Source organism: Myripristis murdjan, chromosome 19 (genome assembly GCF_902150065.1).
Source record: "Myripristis murdjan chromosome 19, fMyrMur1.1, whole genome shotgun sequence".
NCBI classification, from domain to species: domain Eukaryota; kingdom Metazoa; phylum Chordata; class Actinopteri; order Holocentriformes; family Holocentridae; genus Myripristis; species Myripristis murdjan.
The window spans coordinates 13223313-13248829 of record NC_043998.1 but is presented as its reverse complement, the minus strand read 5'-3'; the positions used below and the strand labels follow the sequence as shown (position 1 = coordinate 13248829).

Here is a 25517-nt window from a genome sequence, read left to right as displayed (position 1 = left end):
CCTGGTTACGCGTTCAGGAAGCCAGTTCGCTCTTAGCTACATTTGATCGATTTTCGTTTCAAACATGACCATGACGTTCCGTATTGATAAATGAACGCTGAATGTCACAGACTTACCCATGATAACATAAGCGGGACGGCGAGGCGGAGGGCGCGGTGGTCCAACAGAAAGGTGAGGCTGCGGATCCGTAAACCAGCGTTAAGGTCCCCTGTGTTTGGAAACTGGAGCTGTGGCGCCTACATGGCTAATGCTTTCACCTAAAAACTCGCATTTACCCACTTAAAAACCCCGTGTTCACACATGATTAAGAGCCCTTTTGGTTTGTGTTGTCTTAAACGACGAAGAGGCGCACTAACTAACGTGTAACGGTTTGTTTTTGTGTTTCCCCAGAGCGCCACGTCATTGATCTGCAAGGGAGGAAACCCACCTGGCGTCGAGCTCAAAACCGCCAGACATCACTTTAAAACCGGCAGAAAGACACTCATAGCCATAGTTTAACTTTTACCAGCGGGACAGAGTAACTAAACTGCTCAAAATGACGGCTTCAAACTGGGGTCTGATCATGAACGTGGTGAACAGCATCGTGGGAGTCAGTGTGCTCACCATGCCCTTCTGCTTCAAACAGGTCAGTCTCAGAGCCGCAGCGGGGGCCCCCGAAAAATGTGCTGGCCCCTGGGGCACCGTGTGTTAATTAAAGCAGTGTAATGCCTGAATAGTTCATTAGGACGTTTGTGGTTTGAATTAGTTTCCTCAAATGCTCGGCAAGTAGGCTAGGTAGGTTCACTTCACTATGTTGCTTTCAGTGTTCCCAGGAAATGTTTGGAAAATGTAGTTTTATCCTTTTAAAGGCCACTCTCACGAAACAGCCACCACAATGTCAATGACTTTAAGCATATGTTGATATATTAATATTTGCCTCCCTGGTGTGAAGATGAAACAGTTTTTTTTTTTTTTTTTTTTGTTTGGACACGTTTTTAGCATAACACCTGTTGAGCTGTTTTGCAGCTCATGCATAGGCAAAAATCCACCCTGCTGCAGTGCCTCCGAGCAAAATGATGAAAAGGAAGGCACTGCACTTTGAGAAGAGAAGGTTATTAACCTCCCTGTTACCAGATTTACTATTTTTTTCTTTTGGGGGGGAGGGCAGCAATTTAAACACTTGGAAAATGATTTTACCCAAATTTAAGTGTCAGGTGCTTTATGTGTCTTGTTGACTCCCTAAACAGCCCTGTAAATACATATAATCCCCCCACTCACCACTCTTCTAGTGGGAATCATGATTTTCCATCTCAAATGTCATCAGTGGTTCTGACACTACTTCAGGTGTGGTTATGTTTGGTGAGGGCCCTAAAGCACAGGGAAGTTTTATAAATATCAAATATAGTGCTATATTTCCTCAGTGTCATCCAAAACAACTCTTATATGTTTTATGTATTAAAAGGACAGCACATTGAAAACATATCATGTGAATTTTATGTTTACCCAGTGGTTCTCATTGAATTAGGAGAAGACATGAAATATGAAGGGAAAAAATGATGTTAAACATGTATTTAGAGGTGTTAAACATTGAATATGGTCAAATTGAGATAAAGGTAATAGGGGGTTAAATCAGTGAAGTCGTAAATGCTGCCAGCTGTTCCAGCCTGCCTTTCGGGTCACCTACTGCAAGTGCTGTAACGTATATATGAAAATTGCAAACATGTCAGATGTATGACTTTGATTGTCTGATACAGTCCTCGTCTTTAACTCTTCTTTCTGTGTGATACTGTTGTATCACACAGAAAGATACTGTTGTCTGGAGAATTGAGAGGGCTCGGGATATTTGAAGTTGTATGAAAGAAAATTCAACTTCTTCAGTCTTATTTTGCTTGCAGTGTGAACAGGGACATTCATGTATTTCTAGCCATAAATATTGATGAAAATGTTTCTTAGTTGCAAAAGTCATGGTCTCTTATTTGGTGCTTAGTCATGAATTTTCTCTTGAAAGCATTTTTTTTTCTTTTGAGACAAGGGATATTACTGTATTATAACTTATAACCACAGAATTGTACCACTTAGGTTTTGAGCTTATTTTGGTTTCTTCAAGCTAATTACAGATTATCTGGCTTTATTTTCCTCATGGATTTGGTTGTATAAACTTTGAGGAATTTGTTTCTGAGTCATATATATTCGTTCAAGTTGTTCCCTTCCCGTCAGTACCTAGTAATGATTTGGCTTGTGGGGTCTTGTGCTGGTAACACCGTGCGTCAGACCTCTTTAAACATTCCCAGAAATGTATTGCTCTTTTATTCTGGAAATAAATTTTGTTAATTTCTGCACATGTTGTTTGGATACTTCTATATACACTATATTACCAAAAGTATTCGCTCACCCATTCAAATGATCAGAATCAGGTGTCCTAATCACTTGGCCTGGCCACAGGTGTATAAAATCAAGCACTCAGGCATGCAGACTGTGAAACAAGACATTTGTGAAAGAATGGGCCGCTCTCAGGAGCTCAGTGAATTCCAGCGTGGAACTGTCATAGGATGCCACCTGTGCAACAAATCCAGTCGTGAAATTTCCTCGCTCCTAAATATTCCACAGTCAACTGTCAGCTCTATTATAACAAAATGGAAGCGTTTGGGAACAACAGCAACTCAGCCACGAAGTGGTAGGCCACGTAAAGTGACGGAGAGGGGTCAGCGGATGCTGAAGCGCATAGTGCAAAGAGGTCGCCGACTTTCTGCACAGTCAATTGCTATAGAGCTACAAACTTCATGTGACCTTCAGATTAGCCCAAGTACAGTACGCAGAGAGCTTCATGGAATGGGTTTCCATGGCCGAGCAGCTGCAGCCAAGCCACACATCACCAAGTGCAATGCAAAGCGTCGGATGCAATGGTGTAAAGCACGCCGCCACTGGCCTCTAGAGCAGTGGAGACGCGTTCTCTGGAGTGATGAATCACGCTTTTCCATCTGGCAATCTGATGGACGAGTCTGGGTTTGGAGGTTGCCAGGAGAACGGTACATTTCAGACTGCATTGTGCCGACTGTGAAATTTGGTGGAGGAGGAATTATGGTGTGGGGTTGTTTTTCAGGAGCTGGGCTTGGCCCCTTAGTTCCAGTGAAAGGAACTTTGAATGCTTCAGGATACCAAAACATTTTGGACAATTCCATGCTCCCAACCTTGTGGGAACAGTTTGGAGCGGGCCCCTTCCTCTTCCAACATGACTGTGCACCAGTGCACAAAGCAAGGTCCATAAAGACATGGATGACAGAGTCTGGTGTGGATGAACTTGACTGGCCTGCACAGAGTCCTGACCTGAACCCGATAGAACACCTTTGGGATGAATTAGAGCGGAGACTGAGAGCCAGGCCTTCTCGACCAACATCAGTGTGTGACCTCACCAATGCGCTTTTGGAAGAATGGTCAAAAATTCCTATAAACACTCTCCTCAACCTTGTGGACAGTCTTCCCAGAAGAGTTGAAGCTGTAATAGCTGCAGAAGGTGGACCAACATCATATTGAACTCTATGGGTTAGGAATGGGATGGCACTTCAGTTCATAGTATGAGTAAAGGCAGGTGAGCGAATACTTTTGGTAATATAGTGTACATGACATCTTTTTACACAGCTCATAATGCATGGTCTCAGTTGGTGTTTTATTATCATTCTTTTCTGGGAAGACAGTTGTGGTCTTGCCATAGAGTAAAACTGATGAAACAAGGCTGTCTTTTTAGCCAATTATTATGGGTGTATTAGATGTATCAGTAAGCCCTGGAGGGTGTAACTGTTTTTTCTTTCTTTCTTTGTGGTGAAATATGTTATTTCCAAGTGTATTGTGGTTGTTGTTTTTTCTCTGGTCTTGGATGCTTTTAAAAGACATACTTTTAATATATTTACTGTTAAAACATATGTTTCACGGATTTGAATTCTGTCCTGCAGTCCCTGCGCTGTTGGTGATAATAAAACAAACCAATATGCAAAAAGCAGAAATTCAACACTGTGATCATTCAGGGTTAGTCTTGGGAACATTTTTGCATATTTGTTAATGTACAGTAGATGTTCATGTCAGACAGTGTATGGTGGTGGTGGTGTTTGATCTTGGCTGAAGAAATCAGTCAGTTTTATGCATATTTTAATGCCAGCATTCTCAGACATGGGACGATTATTCTGCCTGTGCAGACGACTTTGTCAGAGTTAATCATAACACAGATGCCTGCATAATTTTTGGTGTCAAAATTGCCTCCAAGCCTACATTATACTCCAGGCTGGAGTAAAAAATCCAGATTTCAGGACAGTTTTATGGTTGTATATGGATAACTCTCCTCTCTCTCGTCTCCCTCTCCTCTCACAGTGTGGCATCGTGCTGGGGACTCTCTTGTTGTTCTTCTGTTCATGGATGACTCACCAGTCCTGCATGTTCCTGGTTCACACGGCCAGCAGCACCAAACGTAGGACGTATGCTGGACTGGGTGAGTTAAAGAAGTAATCTTAGACACTTCTATATTAATGTTCAATTAAATTTCTGTTTTTCTGCTCTCTGTTACTTGTTGATATTACACTTAAATGTTCCAACCTGTAGTCAGTTCATTCAGTTACATTTGTCGCTCTAAACAGTCTGGTAGGTTTTCCTAGGGTAAAATCTGTGGTTATACAAGAAGCAATGCTTTTTATGATTCCCGTAGCAGTAGTTTGTTTGGAATAAACATAAGAGGAACTGGCATGAGCAGTGATAGCCACTGTGGCTGAACAGACAAACAAAGGAGCGCTACCTACAGAAACTCAAACTCTATCACCAGAAATTCCACAAAAAAGTCGGCACCGCCCTGCCCACACTGTTTGATTGAGAGATGATCTCTGAAATACAGTGAAGAAACAGCAAAGAGTGCTTAGCACCAGCGATGTCAATAAAAAATGCACTTTAATCTACTGTACAATAATAATGTAACACATTACTATTGTACAGTAGAGTGGTTGGCAGTGTGTACAACTAGTGTGTAGTGAATACTTGAAAAGAATGGTCCCAGCTAGTTCAGGTGTTATCAAAGCAGAAATACTATTTTGAGTGTTTTTATCTCAGTACGCTGCCATTTATTTGTCCAAGTGTTGTTGTTCACACTGACATCTCTTGTTTCTCTGTAGCCTTCCATGCTTATGGGAAGCCAGGGAAAACACTGGTGGAGACGAGGCAAGTTTCATTATTCATTCATGCACACATTATTCTATATTATTCTGCTGTGAAAAGAGTCTATTGAGAAATTAAATTCATGTCATTTACAATACCTGTTGTAGTTGACACACTCGAGATGTAGATATGGGAGGCCACATCAGGGTTTGCGCAACCTTGGCCAGAATTACTGTACTGATTTTATCTTTGTGTGTCTCCTCTGTCTCTGCAGTATGATAGGTTTGATGTTGGGCACCTGTATTGCCTTCTACGTTGTCATTGCTGATCTGGGCTCAAATTTCTTTGCTCAGCTGTTGGGTTTACAGGTTTGAAATCTTGCCTTTTGTATTATTCATCAATCAGTTTTTGATCATTTCCTGACACTAAAATGGTCACATTACAGGGTTCTTACTCTACTGCACACTGCTGCTTTTCATCTTAAAAACACACTTTTGTACATTTTCTTTAACCATTGTGAGTTCATTCCTTTGTCAGCGATTTTTCTGTTTTTGCCCATTTGACTCAGTGTTATTAATGTGTTCTTGATCTTAAGGTGACAGGCAGTTTCCGAGTGCTGCTGCTGATCTCGGTGTCTCTGTTCATTGTGCTGCCTCTGAGCCTGCAGAGGAACATGATGTCCTCCCTCCAGTCCTTCTCTGCCATGGCCCTCATCTTCTACACTCTCTTCATGTTCACGGTGAGCTCACCACTACATACACAACCACTAGCTCTGAGTTACTGCAACTGAGTCACCTGTGATGGAAACGCACAGATAAAATGCACTGAGGCACAGCTGTCCTCTCTGGAAACAGAGATGAAAAACACTTTATTCAGTTGGCTATGTTTATTCATGTATATGTCACAATTTTAGAGTGAAAGGTGTCATTTGGGTCAAAATCACCAAGCCCTGCTACATTGTGGATTAAAATCAGGACTGGTGTGTGTTGACTGAACTCTATTTGGGTGAGATAATCACATGGGGAGATAATAAATTTTCCTTTCACTTGAATTCCCCTTGTCCTGGGAGGCAGCTGTCCTCACAGCATTTTGGATTTTATTTGAAATGTCAAGCTTTTTTAGATTAAAAATATGTACTTTGTATGTTACTTGTAAAACTTTCTTTTTAGTAACATACACAAGTTAACCTTAAAGCATGTTTGTTCTTGGCCCTTGCCCTTAGAGCACGTCTGAAAAACTGCAGTCAAACAGGTCTTCTAGCCTTTTGTTAATAACCTGCAGTCTAACTCAGCCAGCCTTACTGTTATTGGCCTTGCCTTCTCTTAAACTTGAAATGGTTTTATTTGTTGCAAGGTTTTCTGAATATTCTTTTGCTAAAAGTATTTATGCACTCCATGTTAACTCTGTTTTTCATTTGCTTTAACAACACGTTATTTTCTTGCTCTTCATAGTTATATTTGCATGTGCAGAGTTTTTGTTGAGTTGTAGGTCTGGTATTCTCTTCGACTGTGTTATAGCCCCGCTACAGGCTTGGTAGGCTAGTTAGTTTACTGTTTCTCTGACCAGCCTCTGTCTATAGCATTCTGCTAACCTGGAGCGGTGGTGTGGTGTGTGTCTGGCTTTACAAACCAGGCCTGGCCCGGCCCAGATCTCTAACCCTCTAACTGTGACGTATCTCCTTCCTTCCCTCCTTTCATCCTACCCCTCATTTCTCTCCTCCCTCCTTCTCATTGCAACACATCTTCTCTTCCTCGTTCCCTCACTCCATACGATCTGTCTCTCTCCCATCCGCCGTGTCCTCCTTCTCTCCGTCATTCCCAATTCTCACCAATTGTCCCTCCTCTCCTACACTCCCGCTCCTCCCCATCTGTCTTGCTGTTGTTTCCACCGCCGGTGCTGTAGATAGTGTTGTCCTCTCTGCGCTACGGCATAGTCTCGGGCTCCTGGGTGGAGCGGGTTCACCTGTGGCGGCTCAAGGGTGTCATTCAGTGCCTGCCCATTATCGCCACAACCTTCTGCTGTCACCCGTAAGTAAACCAAGGAAATCACAGGTAGATTAAAGAAGCTAAAGGGAGCCCAGTGTTTCCCCTCTGCAACTTTCAGCTACTCACGACCTTCTACCCAATCATCCTCACCCACCTGAGCCTTCCTCCCAGTCCTCTCCACTCACTCCCATTTTTCAGGTTTGGTCCGAGCCATTTCAGCTGTGTGTGTGTGTGTGTGTGTGTGTTTGTGTGCGTGTGTGTCTTCGGTGGCAGTAGCATCAAGGCAGAGGGGTGTAACACAGTCAAGTGTCTGCTTTATTGACTTGGCTTGCATTCTTTGTCCAGCTGCATTCCCACCATCACCCATCTGTTGCTGTGTTCATGAGAAGCAGGAACTGGGACGTTTCAGCTATTTTTCAGTGGATGTGTGAAGATTTTTGCTAAATGTCATTTGTAGTTATCCTCCCATTAGGGCTGCATGATGCATGACATTGTGATGTAAGCATGTGCAATAGTCACATTCCTGGACATGCAATGTCAAGTAAGGCAAATTGACTCAGATACATCATGCTAAAACATGCTACTTGATACGAAAAGGAAAACTCACAAAGTTCTAATTTTTCATGTCTAATCTAAAAGAAAAGTCCATCTGATATTGAATCTAATTTAGGGGTTCTTGGATACAGGGAGTTTGTTGCTCATGACATGCAGGCTGTGCATGCACAGAGATAAAAAAAAAAAAAAGTTAAAAGTGGAATCGTTACAAAGAGTTGAGGGAAAGAAAGCAAAGCTGTATATATGTGAAAGTGGTATTGTCACTGAAATATTCCTCACTGAACTGATAAGGAATTGAATTGAAATTAGTATCAGATCATATTGGGAAATGCTCAGCGCTAGAAATGTCCCATTTTTCACTTGAATGCATGAACGCAGCATGTGACCCAGGAATGAGAGTCTTGGGTGTGGGTGCAGCCGGGTGGGAGTGAGGCTGGAGGGTCATGGAGCTTTCTGCTGCCCTGCGGGACTGCATCAGAGTGGAGGGAGCAAGAGGCGGGAAATATACGTGCTGACTGAAAACCCCCGTTGAAGTTTGCACGCAGTCACATAGAGTCTCTGTTCATTGTTATTTCATTGATTATTTCACCTTCACATTCATGACTTTCCCTTTGTAGCTGTGGCAGGTTTTTGCTTAGTACGGGGGTTTCCTGTCATGTCTGTCTTGTTTTTCCCCCCTTTCATTTTCTCTGGTTTTCTCTCCTCTCCTCATTCATTGCTGTCATTATCTGTCTGCCAGCCCGCAGCACGGGCACTTTCCCCTATCCTTCTGTGTGTTCCTCCCTCACTTGTCTTCATTTGGTTTGGTCCATAACACCCCCTCCTCCCACCCTGCCTCCCCTCAGATGGTGCTGTCCTCGTTCAAACACGGGCTGCTCAGTGGCTGGTGGCTGGGGCGGGTCAGTGTGGTGCGCTGGGAGGGCGTGTTTCGCTGCCTCCCCATCTGTGGGATGGCCTTCGCCTGTCAGTCGTAAGTACTCCCCCCGCCCCCCGCCCCTCCACCCGCACAGGACCATATAATGAAGCTAATGTCAAACACGACTCTATAAAGAATCCTAAGTTGGGACCTCATAGATCCAGTATAGGGAAAATGTGACTGTAGTCCTAAAATCATGTGGTGGGTGGGTAGAGATCCAGAAACATGGGCTTTCATTTTTCCACTCTCTAACTACAGCGGCACCGTGAATTGAATCTTTCATTGCTGCATGAAGAAATTTAGCGAACGTCACAATCAGTGCATGAATAACTGCATTATTCTGTTAAAACACAGTGGAGGGTTTGGGGTGGGTTTGTGATGTAAAGAGAGACGGACAGATGTGTGGTGAGGGGGGTGGGTGGGTATTAAGGGAGTCCTGGATGCAAAGGGAGGCTGCTTGTTTTTGCTGTTGTGCTTTTCACAGCTGTTCCCAGCTCATCCATCTCTGTTGCGCCGTTAGGTACGCTTTCTCTGTAATTAACCTCCTAACATTGTCATGAGATTTTAACCGCTTCTCGTCCAAGAAGTTGTTCTCTTTTATCTGACATGATAAGAATAAAACTCCTTTTGGCAGTCAGGGAAAGCAGAGGTTTCATATTGGAAAGATGTGTTTCCATCCAAGTGTCCAGCTAATTTTACGCCAACTTTTGAAATGTCTCAAAAAATTTAATGCAAATTAGATGCAAATCAAATGGAAAGCATCTTCAAATAATTGATTAGTTTTGGGTCAAGTTGTTATTGTTCTCAACAATCAGCTAAAAGTTGGCTGTTTTGCACCAACCAAAGGTCATACAGACATGAAGACTTATATACTGGAGTGAGAGCGGGTGGGACTCTCTGGGAGGTTGTGGTAGGAAGATAATTTACAGTGTTTCAGGATGTCCAAAGACTCTTTCAGATTGTGTTGCAACAAAACTGAGCAGGTTTTGCCAAGCCATCACCACTTATTATGCTTACATCACATTTTTTCACATGATTTTCTTTCTCGACAAAAAACAATACAAAACATTGTGCTTGAGATGAGCACAAAACCTTTTTGGTGATGTCGTTTTGCTGTGTCGACTTAGCTTTCCCACTTCAATCTGTCTATTTAACATTTGTAGGAAATACTTGGATGGAAACCCAACTAGTGTAATAAACTTGTACATTAAGACCTGTTGCAGGCTTTTCTTGCCTATCATTGCAACATTCTCCTTACTGATTGTAAAGACCACGCAACGACTGATCAGAACTTCACTCAGTCATTTCACTCATTCATTCGTTCATTTCTTACCCATCTGCATGCTCTGTCGCTGCCTTGCCTTTCCTGTCCTGTCCTCAGCACCTGACTGCCTGCTGTGGCTTGGTGGTGGGTTGAGGGGGTAAAGGGGAGCATTTTGGGTTTTAGAGGGTGTGAAGGTCTCATGGGATGTGGGTGTACAGAGTCTTATCTTTGATTGGAATGTGGTGTTGGAAGAATGTGAAGGAGTTATGGGAAGGTCAATAGGGGCCAGATGTTTAGGTGGTTGGGTGTTGGTATAAGGGGTTGTGTGTGTGTGTGTGTGTGTGTGTGTGAGTGAGAGAGAGAGTGAGTGAGTGAGTGAGGTAGGTGTCAGGAGTGGGTGACTGTGGCGCTGAGACTGAAACGAGACTTTAATTATTGTAATCCAATGAAGGCAACATCCCAGGATGGTGGGCGTGTTCATTAGCGAGGGAGGTGTGTGCACGCTCAAAGATGGAAAAAAGTGTGTGCATGTGTTTGTGTGTGTTTATGTATGTGTGTTTTGTGCTTGGTTCCCACTAGCAGTGCTGAGTGATATTTGGCAGGGTGATTTCTTGGCCTGCGGTCAGGCAGAGCGAGGCGAGCGCTCCGTTAGGCGGCAGGCAGCTTAAGCCAAACCACTAATCAACACATTGGACAGCCGCCATCTTACAGACACACACTGATGTATTCACAGGCTGATTAAACAGCTCTCAGCACATTGGATTTTTATTACATTCATGAAATGTGTTTACTTTCAGTTAAAACATTACTTAACATCACCATTATGGTGGGACGGGGGCTGGCCCTGTTGTTTTTTGGCTGAACCGTTTGAACAGTGAAGAGCAGTTAGCCTGTAATAGAGGGACAAAGAAAAACATGTGTGATGAAAGTGTCCCTCTGTGATGCTACTAATGATATTATCGACAGTGTCGCCCCCTGCTCTTCCCAACACACACGCATAGATACACCCAAACATCTGTGCTTTAATGTCCAAAGCATAAATGAAACCTTTTCTATAAAAAATATTTAGAAATTGCTACTTTGACCTCTCAAGACGCAATTTATGTATTGGAAAGTATGGGCTGAACAACAACTGGTGTATGCAATCTAACGCATCAGTTTTGTTTGTTTTTTTTCCCATGGCCAGTTTTATGTTTCTTACTTTTGCACTGTAAAAAGTTCTTTATTGTTGTATTATTAAATTTAAAAAAATATATATGTATTTTTGCTACATTTAAAAGTTTTTTAGACAAGTGTCTGTTCTTTCCAGCAAATAATACTGCATCTTTGAAGTTTGTAGAAGCTATTTTAAAATATTTTTTTTTAAAAGAGAGAAAGGGAATTGTGTCCGCTGGTGACGCAATTTCCTGTGCTTTTTTAAAAAAATTTTTAGGGCAATGTTAAGCAAATAAAAACACTTTAGCGTCTGAGTTAGGACTATTGAGTGGCAGTTAGATCTTTTAGCTCCCCACTTACAATATGCCTTTTTATTTAACCTTGGCTATGAGATTTACTGGCTCGCAGATTAAACAAGCGTCAAAGAATAGCACCATGGGACAGTGCCTGCTCATAAAACTGGTGTGTGTGAAAGTGAGACAGGGAAAGAGAGAAGTGGAGGCAGAGGAGAGTTATGGTTTCTTGCTCTCTCTCTCTCTCTCTCTCTCTCTCTCTCTCTCTCTCTCTCTCTCTCTCTCTCTCTCTCTCTCTCTCTCTCTCTCTCTCTCTCTCTCATTCTCTGCATCTCTTTCTCTCATACATGAGAAAGAGAGGAGAGAGAGAAAGAGAGAGAGAAAGAAAGAAAGAGAGAGAGAGAGAGAGGGAGAAGGAGAGCACAAAGAGTCTGCCAGGAGAGTTTATAATGCTCTAAAACCTGCCAGGCACTGGCTGTAATATATAAGGCCTGTAAATTCGCTGGTTAATGTGCCGATGACCCCAACCCCTCGCTTATAGTACGGTGCAGAATATGACAGACATCCAAAAAGGCAGAGAGACAGACGCACAGGCTTACAGACAGACAGGGAGATCTGTGCGAGATAATACCCACCACAAGTCTCAGTCTCAACCTCAGCTGGCCTTGGCTACTGTCACCTACTTGTGTCTCACACGCGCACGCACACACACACACACACACACACTTCTGACACACTCTGCCCCCCACTGCCTGTCACTATTTCCATCTGCCATTTCGAAAATCATTTGCCCTTTGTGCTGTAATAAAAAAAGACAACATTCATAATTTAAAAAAAAAAAACCTAATCTCCAGTCAATTTGAAGTCACTCATTAATTTGAAGTTACAAAGCAGAGATCATGTTGGAGTTTTCATGTTTTATTCCATGCTGAATATTGTGTTGAAATATTGCATTCATGTGCGCCATGGATGTACTTTTTCTCCTAGTTGTGAAGTTGGACATCTGACTTGTGCATTCCTGTACTTTTTAGTACAACATAAAAACAGTTATAACGGTTTTGAAGTCTTTGATTTATTTTGGCTCTTAATTTCAAAAAATAAAAATGTTCACAGCTGTAATCAGTACCTGCATAAAAATGAGGAGGAAAAGAGATGCATAAGGTGATTTATCAAATTTAAACTAAGCAGTTATATAGGTTGGCATTTAATTGCATGCTGTCAGCCGTTTTTGCAGTTACATCACAAGTTTATCATCTACAACCCCACTTTGCATGATATCCAACTTGTGACGTCCAAATGGTATTTCCTGGTGGGGAAAGTTGTATATTGAATTTTCCCGACAGCACATGAATGCACAATAAGGCTCTAAGTATGGTGCCATCTGATGTGGCATTTGGAGTGTGGTGTTGTCGGCCTGCTTATCTCCCACAGGCAGGTGCTGCCAACCTACGACAGCCTGGATGAACCGTCAGTCAAACGCATGAGCACCATCTTCACCTCGTCCCTCAACGTGGTCACCACCTTCTACATCACTGTGAGTGGAAACACGGTTCCACGCACTTCAGCTGCTGTTCATTCACACTAGTCGTCACTGTTGCTGCTGTCACATGGAAACCTGGAATTTTTTGTTTTGTTTTGTTTTGTTTGTTAGTCCAGTGTGTCTACATGTTCTGGAAAAAGCCTTAAAATGTCTTGAATTTGAATGCTTATTTCAACTCAGTTTTCAGAGGTCTTAATAATTTTTCAGATTCTTGGGGAACTGTTAATCTCATGAGAAATCGAACCAGTTACAGACAAAAAAAATAGATGTGACACTTGCTCTGTAGAAAAATGCATGTTGCTCTATTTATGCAGGATAGGTTTGCTGAGCACGGGTGCTCTTTTTCAGCAGCACCCTGCTTCATTAATAAAACATGATGTCTCAGCCTGGGGCCTTCATCAGATGAGAAATCAGACCAGTGAGCCACACCCATACTTTGATTGAATAAAAATGTGTAAAAGCTTTTATCTTTTGTTTATGTTAGTGTCAAAATTGGTGTTATATATCATTGTAACTGAAATTGAAATATTTGTGAAAGTCTTGGATTTACCTCTATAAAACCCCGTATTCATTTTGTTATGTAAGTTTAATCCTTAGTGTGTTGAAAATATTTCTTGTACCTATGAAACCCATTCAACACAAAAATTATGTTTTTATCAGTTTGAATGTAGAGTTGTCTTTTTGTAAATGTTTTCACTGGACAGCAGAGGTGTTACGCACATGTACACCAGTTTTATTTGGGGAAACACCTCTCCCTCTTCTCCCTCGCATTCATTCCTCTCTCCTTCTTTTCCATCCATGTGCTTGTTTCCTTCCCATGCTGCTTCCTTGTCCCTCTTCTCCTCAGGTGGGCTTCTTCGGCTATGTCAGTTTCACGGAGGACATCGCAGGCAACGTGCTGATGAACTTCCCGTCCAACCTGGTGACGGAGATGATCCGGGTGGGCTTCATGATGTCAGTGGCTGTGGGATTCCCCATGATGATCCTACCTTGCCGCCAGGCCATCAACACCATGCTGTTCGAACAGCAGGTGGGCACACATACTAAACACACATACACAAACAGCTCATTCACTCTCCAGTATCCATATATAGCTTTTATAGAGCGTCAAACACATAATAATAGCAGAAGTGACTTTGTGTGCCTTTGTGGTTGGCAATCATACAGGAAACTGCTGCATCATTCCCTGAGGTCACTTTCATATTAGACTGATGCGGCTACATTTTTTTTTTTTTTTTGTCTTTCCCCTCTCACTTTCTGTCTTCTCTCCCACAGCAGAAAGATGGGACGTTCGCTGCCGGAGGTTACATGCCGCCTCTGCGCTTCAAGATGATCACCCTCTGCATCGTATTTGGCACCATGCTAGGAGGCATTCTCATCCCCAACGGTACACTCTCAGTGTGTGTGTGCGCTTTGTGTGTGAACAGTCGTCCATGGATTGAATGGATTGAGATTGTGTGGTGTGTGCATGTGTGTAGCTGGCTGACTGGAGGTCTTTAAGGTGCATGTGTTCTTTTATGTAGGCGGAGTAGTCAGGGAGCTTTACGACGTGTGTGAATATGACTTTACGACTCAGTGACTGTCACACTCTAACACAGTCCTTAAATCAAGGCCCTAACTTTTATCTCCTTTTAGACGGGCAGACGGGAAGATAGGGCTATTATTCTCTCAGACTCACACGCACACATACACATATGCACGCAAACACACACACACACACACACACACAAACACAAATTCATGTACACACCCTTATTGGCTCTTTCTCTCTGTGTCCCTCTTACAGACACCTCCAGAATGATGGAGATGTGAAGGTTAGGGTTAGTTTATATGTTTTATTCATCCTTTTATATGGCGGCTATTTGTTAAAGTTTTGATTGGGTGGACACACACACACACACACTCTCTCTTTCACACACTCACACGGTGTGTTTGGCTGACTGTTTGTGTATCTAATCAGACTAATAGAGTGAGGAGAAGGGCGGTAGGGCCCCCGGGGAGAATGGACACTAAATCTGAGGGAGACAATATGGCCTCCGTCCTCTGGATGAACAATGGGTCCTGGGCCCAGTGCCCAGCCAGACGGGTCCACAGAGACGGGTGGGGCTGGGGCTCACCGCTGCCAGGAGCTGGGAACCATGGCCTAGAGCCTGGAGCTTAGGACCTGAGCCTGGAGGATGAGGCAGGGGTGGTGGCAGGGAATGAATGGAGCTGGTGATGGGGAGCATAGATTTGGAGTGGTATTTCAAGTTTTCAAGCCAAAGACACAGGCACTAGTGGCCTACTTGGAGTCAAACCTCTGATCCCTGGCAGTGTTTGTGCCTCACTATGCCCATTGAGCTGTACAGGAGCACAAGCCTTGTGAGTTCCCTTGCCTCTACTCTGTCAGGGTTCAAATGGTCACAAAAAAGAAGTCAGTAGCTTTCAAAATATACTCTCAATGCCCTGGAAACATTATTGAAAATTAATTTTGTTTTACAAAGTTTAGGGGGTAAGTCATGGAAATCTAAATAAAGCAGCAGCAACTCTGTCAAAGTTTTTTTTTTCTTTTTTTTACCAAATTAAAAAAAAAAAAAATCAGAGGCTGGGACCATTACATTACAATGGCCTGTGAGGATTGTGTGCTCATGCATCAGTTTGTCTCAGTCTGGTGAAAAAAGTCGATATTATTTTAATCTCTGTGAGTAAATATTAAAATCAACATTTTTGGTCAAACCAGTTGGAAACTGTGTCAGCTTGAACTTGAAATGTGTATTTCTTTTATTTATTTGCAAAAGAGATCGCAACAAAAAGGATTTGCAATATAGACCAACTTTGACAACATACAGTGTTAAAACACCTTTTCGATGGCAACTCTAAAAAACAGCTTCTTTGTTCATGGAAACTGAGCTAAAATTCATGGAAAAGTCATGAAGAAAGTCATTTAAGAAAAAAAGGAGTGGTAAAACACTGTATTAACCCCACCTCTTCTCTCTCTCCTTTCCTCTCAGTGGAAACGATTCTGGGTCTGACTGGAGCCACCATGGGTAGTCTGATCTGCTTCATATGCCCTGCTCTCATCTACAGAAAGATCCAGAAGAACGGCCTCATTGCGCAGGTGACATAGACCTTGAATAAATATATTGTCTTGTGAATAAATATAGAAGAATTATTTGCCTTGTCTGACCTTCTCTGCTGCTTTCCTCCCTCTTCTCTGGCCTGCAGCTGGTGCTGTGGGTGGGTCTGGGCATCCTGTTGATCAGCACCTTTACTACACTGTCAATATCGTCCAGCAGCTACACCCCCAACGTCCAAGCCCCGCCTCCGCCAGCCCCTGACAGGAGCAACCTGCCGCTGCCAGACATCGGTGAGCTACACGGTAAAAACCATCATGACATGCAGTAATGGCTTGCAATCAGTTATCAACTTGATGGACTGCAGATGAAAGTGGTTTACTAATGAGGCATGGAAACATTTACTTCAACGGGCCGAAGCCAGAGATGGGGTCTAAAAGTGGACAGCAATGCTGCATGTAATTATTTTATGCAAAAGACACCAGTGGCAGGAGAGACATCTTTATTGCTTGTTGTATTTTTGGAGACATGGGCCGCAGTGTCCTAGAAGGCCACTGAAAAGTGAATGTGAGCCTTTAGCACTGATGCAGGGAGACTAAAACAAAAGCACAAAGCCACAGGGAAAGAAAGGGGGGTTTTCATCTCAGAAGAAAAGATGGGGAAAACGACACTTGGTGAGTGATAGACAGACAGGCAGAGCTAGGAGATAACCTCTTGATAATATCTAACAGCGCTGAGTGCTTGACATTGATGGAGCGAGAGTGATGCCCTTCAAACTCCAGCAGTTTCTCCCCCTACCCCCATCCCCTGCACCCTTCTACCTCTCTGTTCATTTCTCCTGCCACCCCCCAAAATACATTGTCTACCAACCTCCCCTCATCCCCCCCATATCTCCTGTGGCAGCTATAAAATGCCTGCGAGCTCTGACTGTAAAAAAAGGAAGGGGGTGATATGGGCCTAGGGTTTGGGGAGGGTGCAGAGAAAACAAATGTAGATGAGGCAGGGAGGAAACGTGAGAGTTGGTGTTCTCCGGTTTAGGCTGAAACAGGAGAGGCAGGGAGCGAGTGATTAAAATGAAAAGGAGCTTCACATTTCAAGACCAAAGTTCTACACCTTCAGCCTCACACACCAGTTTCATTTCATGGGTTTCTTATCTGTTTCCTGACACAAAAAAAAATCTTTGTCTTTCTTTCTCTTGCACTGTCTCTTCCTGTTTCTTTTCCTGTCTCTTAACCCAATTTCAATTTACTGCATGCTCTTTCCATCTTTGCTCTATCTGAAACCCATGTGGGCCCACTTCCACACCTGTTTCCTGTTTGTCGGTTTTAGTTTTAATTTGGCTACATTTCTCTCTCATGTCTTCTCGCTCACATTTGTGGTACCAATTGTGTGTCCTCCTTTACCATTTGTCAGTGTTTGCTGCCATCTAGTGGACGTGTTTATGATCTAAGCAGTATGGAACGGATTACAGTTATTATGATAAAATATGACAAAGCATGGCCAATTTTGGCAGGATTGCACGACAACATTATTACATTTCTCAGTGAAAAGGAAAAACCTGTGCTTGATGAGATGTCATATGTGATTTTTCAACTAAATAGTAATATGTCTTACATCTTAAATATTGAAAGCTTTGCCTAAGTCTGCATGAAAAAAAATGTGGAAATAGGTGAGTTAAAAGCTTGGCTACAGAGAAAAAAATTCCAGTGGGCACCCAAAATATATGTGTGTGTTTGTGTAAAACTAGATTACAGGCTTAATTATCCTGTCCTTTTGCCGAGAGTTTGGTCAAGTTTGGCAGAAGTAATTTTTCATGTAGGTGATGTACAATAGCACTCCATGAGACTTGTTCAAAATACTGTACGTTATAATAGGGCATGATTTGTATGTCTGTGCATAGAAAAATCTGTAATAAAGAAGGCGACGGAGAAACTTAAACCCCCCGCTGTAGAGGTGGTCCAACCTGTGGAGAGGGACCCAGCGGAACCCCCTCAGATTAAGGGCCCAGTAGAGCTGCCTGAGAGGAAGAAGGTGGAGGAGGTGCAGCTAGACCGCCCTGACGCTGGTATGAAGGCCAAATTGGCTGGAATCTTTCGTAGAATTTACATGAACTATATTATAAACAAAGAACCAAAACAACGAGGTAAAGCCGCTTTTGTTGGGCCCGCTCACAACTCCACGGTACTTTCAGTGGCCCTGCTGACTTCAGTAAAGTCAGGTTTTCACTCTGGCATGGATTGGGATAAACTCTGTAAAGTCAGTCATGTCTTTTCTGTTTCCCCAGGTGTCGCTGTGCCAGAAGGGGAGGCCCATCGACACGAACCGCCCATCCCTCACGACGAGGTTAAGATAGACACAAGAAAGAACAATGCAGAGCTGGAGGATGATAAGAAGCAATCTGAAGAAAAGGAAGAGCCCAAAGAAGATGGGGGCCAAGAGTTAGTAAATAAGAAGAAAGAAGAGACTGACGAGGATAAACAGAAGCCTGCCGTAGCAGTGGTGAGGAAAGAGGAGGTGGATATGGGTGGAGGTGAAGTCGAGTCGAATGAGATACTGGAAAAGCCGGTGCCAGGCAAAAAGCAGGAGGCTCCTTCACGAAAAGAAGAGGAAAAAGTGGATCCTGTGAAAGATCCTGGCAGAGCACCTGTGGTGGCTGATCAGGCTGCAGTGGATCATGTGGGCAAAGGTCCAGAGGCTGCAGCCAAGCGTGAGTATTTGTCACAAATCTTGTATAGTTTCTAAAGACAATAATCAAAAGATAGCACATTCCTGGGTCTTGCAAATTGCCTGCATTTAAGTCTTTGTGTTAATATTGACTCTGTGATGTTTGGTGATCCCTCAGCTCCACCTCCTGAAGGAGAACATCGTCCTGCTGCAGATGGGGCTCCAGCTGCAGACAGCAAAGATACAGGAGATGACAAGATGGAGGGTAAGGGAGCACATGGAGTACAATCATTTTAAATCAAGGGGAGCAGACCTGGAAGAGATGTACCTATTGTACTATTTACTATACTATTGTGCTAAGAAAAAAAATACACCCTAAAGTGATATGCATTTCTGGGGCCATTTTGTTGCTTGACAGTAAAGTTTTATAATTTTTTTTCTGTGTATAGAATAGGCAGAAATACCAACAGTAGACTCAATGGACCAGAATGGAATGCAGATCTGTTGTTTTTAGCGTGAGAAAAAGCATCGCATTTGTCCCTCTGCACACTCATTTTTTTCTCAACTGGAGAAACCTCCTAAACTATTGCTATCACTCACTCCACCTATGTGCAGCACTCCTCTATGGGGACTGTTGAAAGTCCCTCTGGGAAATGTAGGAAATTCCTAGCTGAAGTAGAAGTTGACTGGGCCGATTGAGACAAAGTGGCTACACCAGAAAAGTAACAAAACAACTTGTGGAATGCATCAAACATTACCGATTAATGATATTAAACAGAGGAAGTTATCTGAAGGTGGTACGGCTTACATTACAATATTGTAATTGGATAGAAAGGGATTTGCTGTGCCCTGCAGCATGCTGTCTTATGCCCCTGTCTGCTTCACTTTCCTTGCCTATCTTTGCTAATCTTTTATCTCCTGTAATCGTCATCTCTGATGTTTTTGCTTATTGTGCCGGACCTGTTTTTGATGTTACAAATGAAGTGAAACAGAGGAGGGTTACTCAGATATATTTCTTTCTTGCTTCTCAACTAAGTTGGCTTCATACACTTGGCAGTCTTTTTTTTTTTTTTTTTTTTTGCCTTTGCTGACTTTCTCTTTCTGTTGTTTACTTTTGCCTCTCTCTCCCTCTTATTTACTCCCTTTATTCTGTTTCTCTGCTGGACTCCTGTCACAGTGATAAAAAAGCTGGTTGCAGGTATGAATTCTCACTTGCTTCTTTTTCTCTTTGCCTCAGTCTGTCTCTCTAATGTTGTGTAATTCTCATTCAGCAGTTCGGTAATGTATGACTTTTAGAGGTAAACACTAGAGTAATTAGTCACCAGTGCCTTCTCTTTACCTCTAATTATTTCACCCCTACCAATCCCACCTACTTCCCCCTCTAACATAGTGTGTGTGTACAGCTCTTGTTGCTCATCTTTAGTTTATTTTTTATGTTACAGAGCACCCTAAAAATGTATGTTTGTTATGATACTAAGCCATAGTGGAATCCTGACCATTAAAACTCAACTCAGAAATGTATTCTTGACTTAATCTGTGTCTTGTGAACCTGCATTCTTTAATACCGTTCCTCTCTCAGCTCGCCTAGTGGCTGGCCCTACTTGAAGTTTATTACAGATTCCCTAGCATCTTGTTATGCTAATCCAGCTAATACAAACTTCTTCTTGGCTGTTACACGACCTGTCTGTGTGCTACTCATTTGTATATCTGGTCATTTTTGTCTTTGTGTCTCTTTGTAGAGGGCCAGCTGGACCATGCGGTGCTGCTGCAGGTGATCAAGGAGCAGCACGAGCAACAGAAAAGACTTCTGGACCAGCAGGAGAAACTACTGGCTGTCATAGAAGAGCAACACAAGGAGATCCACCAGAAACAGCCTGCCGGTGTGTATAGGGGTTAGATATTGATCCGTTTTTATCAGTGTCGATGATGATTGACCCTGATTAAATTTCGTATTGATTCCCTTTATCAATTCCCAAAATGGAGCAAGCTTTTCAGGGAGTGATGGGAAGAGCACTACATTCATGCCCAATTCCAATTCACGACGCTTGTGGATTGCACTTGAGCACTTTGACACTTACATCACATTTTCATGGTTGTATGAACTGAATTCAGTGTGAACTGATACTGAGAAAAGATGCCACAAAAACAGCTGAGATTAACTGTACCGTTATAGAGAAACATTAGAGCAATTACTGGTATTCTTCTGCTGTAAGAAGAACATCATTTTCAAAAAGTGTTTGCTTAGAGGTCCCTTTTGGGAAGACAGCTGCTATTTGAAAATGGTAGAGTGGGGAAAAAATAAGGTGTTATCTGTTCATGCAGCTTAGCTCACACTGGAGTGGATTCTTGCTGCAGTCTTTCTCCTTGCATTTCCAAGCTTGTCTGCGTGACGTCTGTATGTCCCAACGCAGTAAAATCACCTCACATGAAGAAGCAAACAGGAAGAATAATGACCAAAAACCCAAACCTGGGAATTGATAATGGGAATCGTTAAGTGAAATGTTACACTATGATCAGTTCTTGAAATGTTAGAACCACTTCCATCAATGCCCCTAGGTAAGTATGCACATCATTTTTGTAGAAGTGAATGCTGACATTAGACAGACAGCACAGATCTAACAGGTTGTGTTCAATTAAATATTAGTCTAAAAAAGTGGATGATAATGACAAAGTTTCTATCTCGCAAAGGGGGTGCTCCTGAAGGTGAGGGAGAGAAAGGCATCCAGGAACACATTGAGGTGATGGAGGGTGGAGCACTGAAACCCAAAGACCCCGCTGTGGCTTCAGACCCCAAGCAGCCCATGGCCCAAGCTGGAGCTCCACAGGCCGGAGGAGCTGAGCCTCATGTGCCCAAAAATCAAGCTCAGGCTGGGGGTAAGAGTGGTGAGGCAGAGGCCCTTAATGTAGCAGCTCCGCTGGCAAACAAGGAGGATAAGCACATTAACCCGGTTGCAGTGGCAGGGGGAGCAGTGGTAGCTGGAGTAGTAGTAGCTGGAGTAGAGTCCCATAAAGAGAGAGAGCTGGGTGCGAGGGGAGTACCACTGCGGCCAAGAAGACCTGATGACGGTCAGGCCATACCTCAAAATGAGCAGGTAGCACTGCCTAAAGATGAGGAGGAAAACCTAGATAAACAGAAGGAATCAGTGGAGAAAGAGAAAGCAGATAAGGAAAGGATAGAGAAAGAAGTCCAGGCAAGATTGGAGAAAGAGCGGTTAGATAGGCTTGAGAAGGAGCGGATAGAGAAAGAAGTCCAGGCAAGATTGGAGAAAGAGCGGTTAGATAGGCTCGCAAAGGAGCGGATAGAGAAAGAAGTCCAGGCAAGATTGGAGAAAGAGCGGTTAGATAGGCTCGAGAAGGAGCGGATAGAGAAAGAAGTGCAAGCTAGAGTGGAGAAAGAGCGTATGGAAAGGGAGAGAAGGGAGAACCTGGCCAGAGAAGAGGAGCTGAAGAAAGAGAGAGCAGAAAAAGAGAAACTACCACAGGACAGGGCAGCCAATGAGATAGCTGAGAATGAGAGAGCAGCTGAGAAAGTCCAGCAGGAGCTGGAGAGATTAGACAACGAAATAATGGAGAGAGTGAAGAAAGAGAAGGAGCTGGAGGAGACAAGGGAGAAACTGGCCCAGCTGGAGCAAGCCATAGAGGCCAAAAACGCTGCGGACCACGCACACGGGGCTGGGAAAGAAGACGGCGAGGCTTTGAAGAAAGGAGGACGAGACCTCAAAGAAGATGCCGCTGCTAAGGCTGACCCTAGAGAAGATGTGGAAGATGGGGCCATCAAAGCCAAGGCCCAGCCTCAGGGGTCCCAAGAGAAGGCCAGGGACCAGGGAGACACAGATCTGAGGCGGAGGCGAAGGGCATTGGGACCAGGAGAGGTCAGGGTGTCCAGGGGGATGGCTGGGCTGGAGCCCTTGCTGGAGCTGGGGGGCTCAGACTTGCACGCAGCCCTGGAGGGGCAGTTACTGGCGGGGGCAATGGTGCACTCACGGCAGATTAAACAAGCCTCCAAGGCTGAGGAAGAGGAGTAGCACGTTCATCATACACACAATTTGCTCAGTGGGCCAGCAAATCCTACACAAGCTCTAAACACACACTCGCCACATACTGTATCCGGAGAAACTCCTACTAGTGTGGACCAGAATCGTTCACCTTACTGTTACATTTGCCTTCTGAAATGTATGGACAAACAGGAGCATTTTTAGGTCTTATTCACACTGTCATATTCAAGGACTGACTGAGTAAGACATGAAATGTCTACAGGGAATAGAATTTAATATTCAGTGTCTCCATGTCATGCTGTTGCTGTTGCTAAAAAACCAAAAGCTGTTTTACTGAGTGCTCATGTTCCTTCAGTGGTTTGGGAGGATTGTAATAGTTTTTGTTTAAATATTGTGTATCATGCTGGAAATAATCCAAAGTCTTTATTGAAGAGCTATTTTATGTAAATATTAACTTATTTTTATCTTCTCGTGTGAATGTTTAGGACAAATGTATATAAATCTATGCAAAGACCATACTGTTTTGAGAGAACAAATGTCCAGTGGTTGTATTTGAGTCCATTTAATTCCTTTGTTTCTCTCCACTGATGATGAATCTGTCTTTATGTTGATTTATGTGTTCTTTTTGTACCTTTACTAGTTGAATTTTGTTCATTCCTGGTTAAGTTGTATCTGATTGTTACTTTGACATGTAAATACTGTAAATTTCTCTGAAATGTTAATTAATGAGCAGTCGCTCTTTACATTTCTTTGAATTTACCTTTGAATTTATCCTTCAAATGATTTTTTTTTTTTTTTTTTTTTTAAAGGAATTCCAACCCTGCCAAGGCTGTGAGTTACTGTTGTGTAATCTTGTAAACTGTGGGCTCTGATGCAGCTTGATCCGGATCTGGATCCACTATCCAAGTTATTCATTTTCGCATTTCAGTATTTCTTTAATTTGTCAGTGCCTTTCAGTCCATATGCTGCAGAAGCTATGTTTTACGAAAAGGAAATGTAGCTTGTGACCCTTTTTGCTTACAATGTGCCTATCTTAATTTCCTTGGAAACAACTCAGCAACTGGTCAGAAAAAAGTAAACCGTTAGGATGAATTATGGAGTGAATTATTGATTATGTTTGTAGTGTTTCTTACCAACCAAGCTTTTTTGAAAACTTTGTTTTCATCTCCTATCAGTTAGCACTTCAACAAATATCTGGTCTTTGCTTTGTACAAAATGCTATTTTTCTGATAGATTTTCTAAGTGCATTGTATTTTTGAACATGAAATAAAGATGAAAAAATGGTGAAATAAAGCATTGACAACTTGAGGTTTTTCTGTTTTACAACCCTGGTTTGTGTTTGCAACAGTCATTTTATTCACATTTTTAAATTACATAATTGCTGCTGCTGTTTATATATTTTATATTTTCTGACACAGGAATAGTACAAGAGACTAGTGATGATCTTCATTGCAGCAACAGGGAGTATCTCTTTGTTGTTCCATTATGCCACAAAACAATGTCACTGGATTTTCAGTCTTGAGTTTCAACCCACCATACACACTGAGTTCGTTTACAGCACCACAGCAGTGGAAGTGCAGTACTGCCACTGAGCCTTTGAGAGTTGGCTTCAAGCATCATGAAGCACTAAAACCTGAAAACTCATCTTCTCGCACACCTTTGGCAGGTTGAGTGACTATCCCACTCTCACACTGCAAAGCTGGAATCTAACATGAAACAAGCACCTAGGGAGGAGTCCATTCATTTCACTGCTTTCTTGGCCTGTAAGACAGAAAGCAAGAGATTAAAATTTTGATACAACCACCTGCCAAAATCACAATATGATGAGGATTTGATTGGCCACTCACTGCATTTGTAAAGCAGGTCTTCAGTGCCTCAAACTCCTTGGCACACAGGTCCTTGGTCAGCTCCTGCCGGCCTGTGGTCGTAGCTGCCACACACTTCCCATATGCTGCTGCCTGAGTCACACAGAGCACGCATCAGGCACAGCAAAACACCAGCCTGTGTAATGTCCTTGTGAATGTTAAAATCAGGCCAAAATAGTTAGCCATAAAGACAGTCACAGAGGAGGGGAGTTCATCCTCACTTTGACAGAGGGAGCACCTCTTACCAAAATTCACTCTGATGATGTGGTAAAGAATCATGCGTGGCACTGAACTCCCAAAAGAACACAACTTAGAAACCGAGTTCAGGACAAATATTTTACCCCATCATAACCCAAAATATAAGACAATTTGTAACAGTTTTATTGACTATGCATACTCAATAAAATACTTTGTGAAGTAATTCTACATCCATTTGGTATTATTATGCTGTTTTTGAATGCTTAATTTACACTGTTGCTACAGTTAAAATTTAAAATAAGTGTGAACACATAGCCATATCGTATATCGTATCGCTATTGAGATATTTGGCAGAAATACTGAGGTAGGAAATTTTGTCCATATCGTGTGGCCCTAACAGCAAAACGACATTACAAATTTAAATTGAGTTTCTCCTACACTCATTTCATTTTCATTTAGGAAGGTGAACTATTCCTTCCAGGAGTTCCGTGCGGTGTCGGCCTCACCTCTCCCGCACACTGCGCAAAAAGCTCCGGGAAACGGCGGATCCTCTCCCGACTGCGGCTCCACACGTTCGGCCCAGACATGGTGCTGGAGGACGGCTGACACGCTGGGGCGGATAAACGGTGACCCCCGTAGCAGATGTTACTCTGTTGGATGCTGTTTTCTCACTCTACTCACTTTGAAAAACACTTAAATGAATAAAAATGTCAAACAGTGGACGAAACATTTTCATAAACCATGGGCAGCGCCATATTGTTGACCCTGTGATCTAGGAAACGTACGGCAGGATATCCTGTGTTGTGATTCGCCGAGAGTTGTAGCAATCAACGTGTGAGCCCCGCCCTCTTCAAAGCGATTCGCTTCCTCCTAACGTTACGCAAAATACGAGAACCAATAGAATCTAGGTTTATTTTGTCGTGCT

General features: G+C 42.9%; 2 protein-coding genes across 5 annotated transcripts; one reads left to right on the top strand and one right to left on the bottom strand.

Moving 5' to 3' along the window:
• On the top strand, positions 1-23830 carry slc38a10 (solute carrier family 38 member 10). 4 transcript variants are annotated; one of them, XM_030077498.1, is made up of 17 exons: positions 1-171; positions 391-625; positions 4339-4456; positions 5127-5172; positions 5384-5477; positions 5705-5848; positions 8495-8619; positions 12709-12811; positions 13665-13847; positions 14093-14204; positions 15808-15914; positions 16022-16175; positions 17771-17935; positions 18155-18577; positions 18713-18799; positions 20274-20414; positions 21223-23830. In XM_030077498.1, exons 2-17 carry the CDS (start codon positions 536-538, stop codon positions 22557-22559), a joined length of 3429 nt encoding a protein of 1142 aa, XP_029933358.1. In that variant the 5' UTR covers positions 1-171; positions 391-535; the 3' UTR covers positions 22560-23830. The 4 variants fall into 4 exon arrangements, with proteins under 4 accessions (XP_029933358.1, XP_029933359.1, XP_029933357.1 ...); XM_030077499.1 differs by lacking the exon at positions 8495-8619 and adding an exon at positions 7012-7136 and having other exon boundaries at positions 16022-16163; XM_030077497.1 differs by lacking the exon at positions 8495-8619 and adding an exon at positions 7012-7136.
• A 31-nt stretch (positions 23831-23861) lies between these two features.
• On the bottom strand, positions 23862-25392 carry ndufaf8 (NADH:ubiquinone oxidoreductase complex assembly factor 8). The gene is made up of 3 exons (XM_030077501.1): positions 25099-25392; positions 24377-24487; positions 23862-24290 (listed from the first exon to the last, which is right to left on the bottom strand). The coding sequence occupies exons 1-3, from the start codon at positions 25177-25179 to the stop codon at positions 24270-24272; spliced, it is 213 nt and encodes a 70-aa protein (XP_029933361.1). The 5' UTR covers positions 25180-25392; the 3' UTR covers positions 23862-24269.
• Positions 25393-25517: the final 125 nt, after the last annotated feature.

What these genes read in the sequence shown, in the direction of transcription:
- slc38a10 (XM_030077498.1), top strand. Translation starts at nt 536, where the DNA reads ATGACGGCTTCAAACTGGGGTCTGATCATGAACGTGGTGAACAGCATC. An exon ending in ACACTCTCTTCATGTTCACG is followed by an intron (nt 5,849 to 8,494) that starts GTGAGCTCACCA and finishes GCCTCCCCTCAG; the next exon opens with ATGGTGCTGTCCTCGTTCAA. An exon ending in GCTAGACCGCCCTGACGCTG is followed by an intron (nt 17,936 to 18,154) that starts GTATGAAGGCCA and finishes CTGTTTCCCCAG; the next exon opens with GTGTCGCTGTGCCAGAAGGG.
- ndufaf8 (XM_030077501.1), bottom strand. Translation starts at nt 25,179, where the DNA reads ATGTCTGGGCCGAACGTGTGGAGCCGCAGTCGGGAGAGGATCCGCCGT. An exon ending in TTGCGCAGTGTGCGGGAGAG is followed by an intron (nt 24,488 to 25,098) that starts GTGAGGCCGACA and finishes TGTGTGACTCAG; the next exon opens with GCAGCAGCATATGGGAAGTG. An exon ending in AGACCTGCTTTACAAATGCA is followed by an intron (nt 24,291 to 24,376) that starts GTGAGTGGCCAA and finishes TCTGTCTTACAG; the next exon opens with GCCAAGAAAGCAGTGAAATG.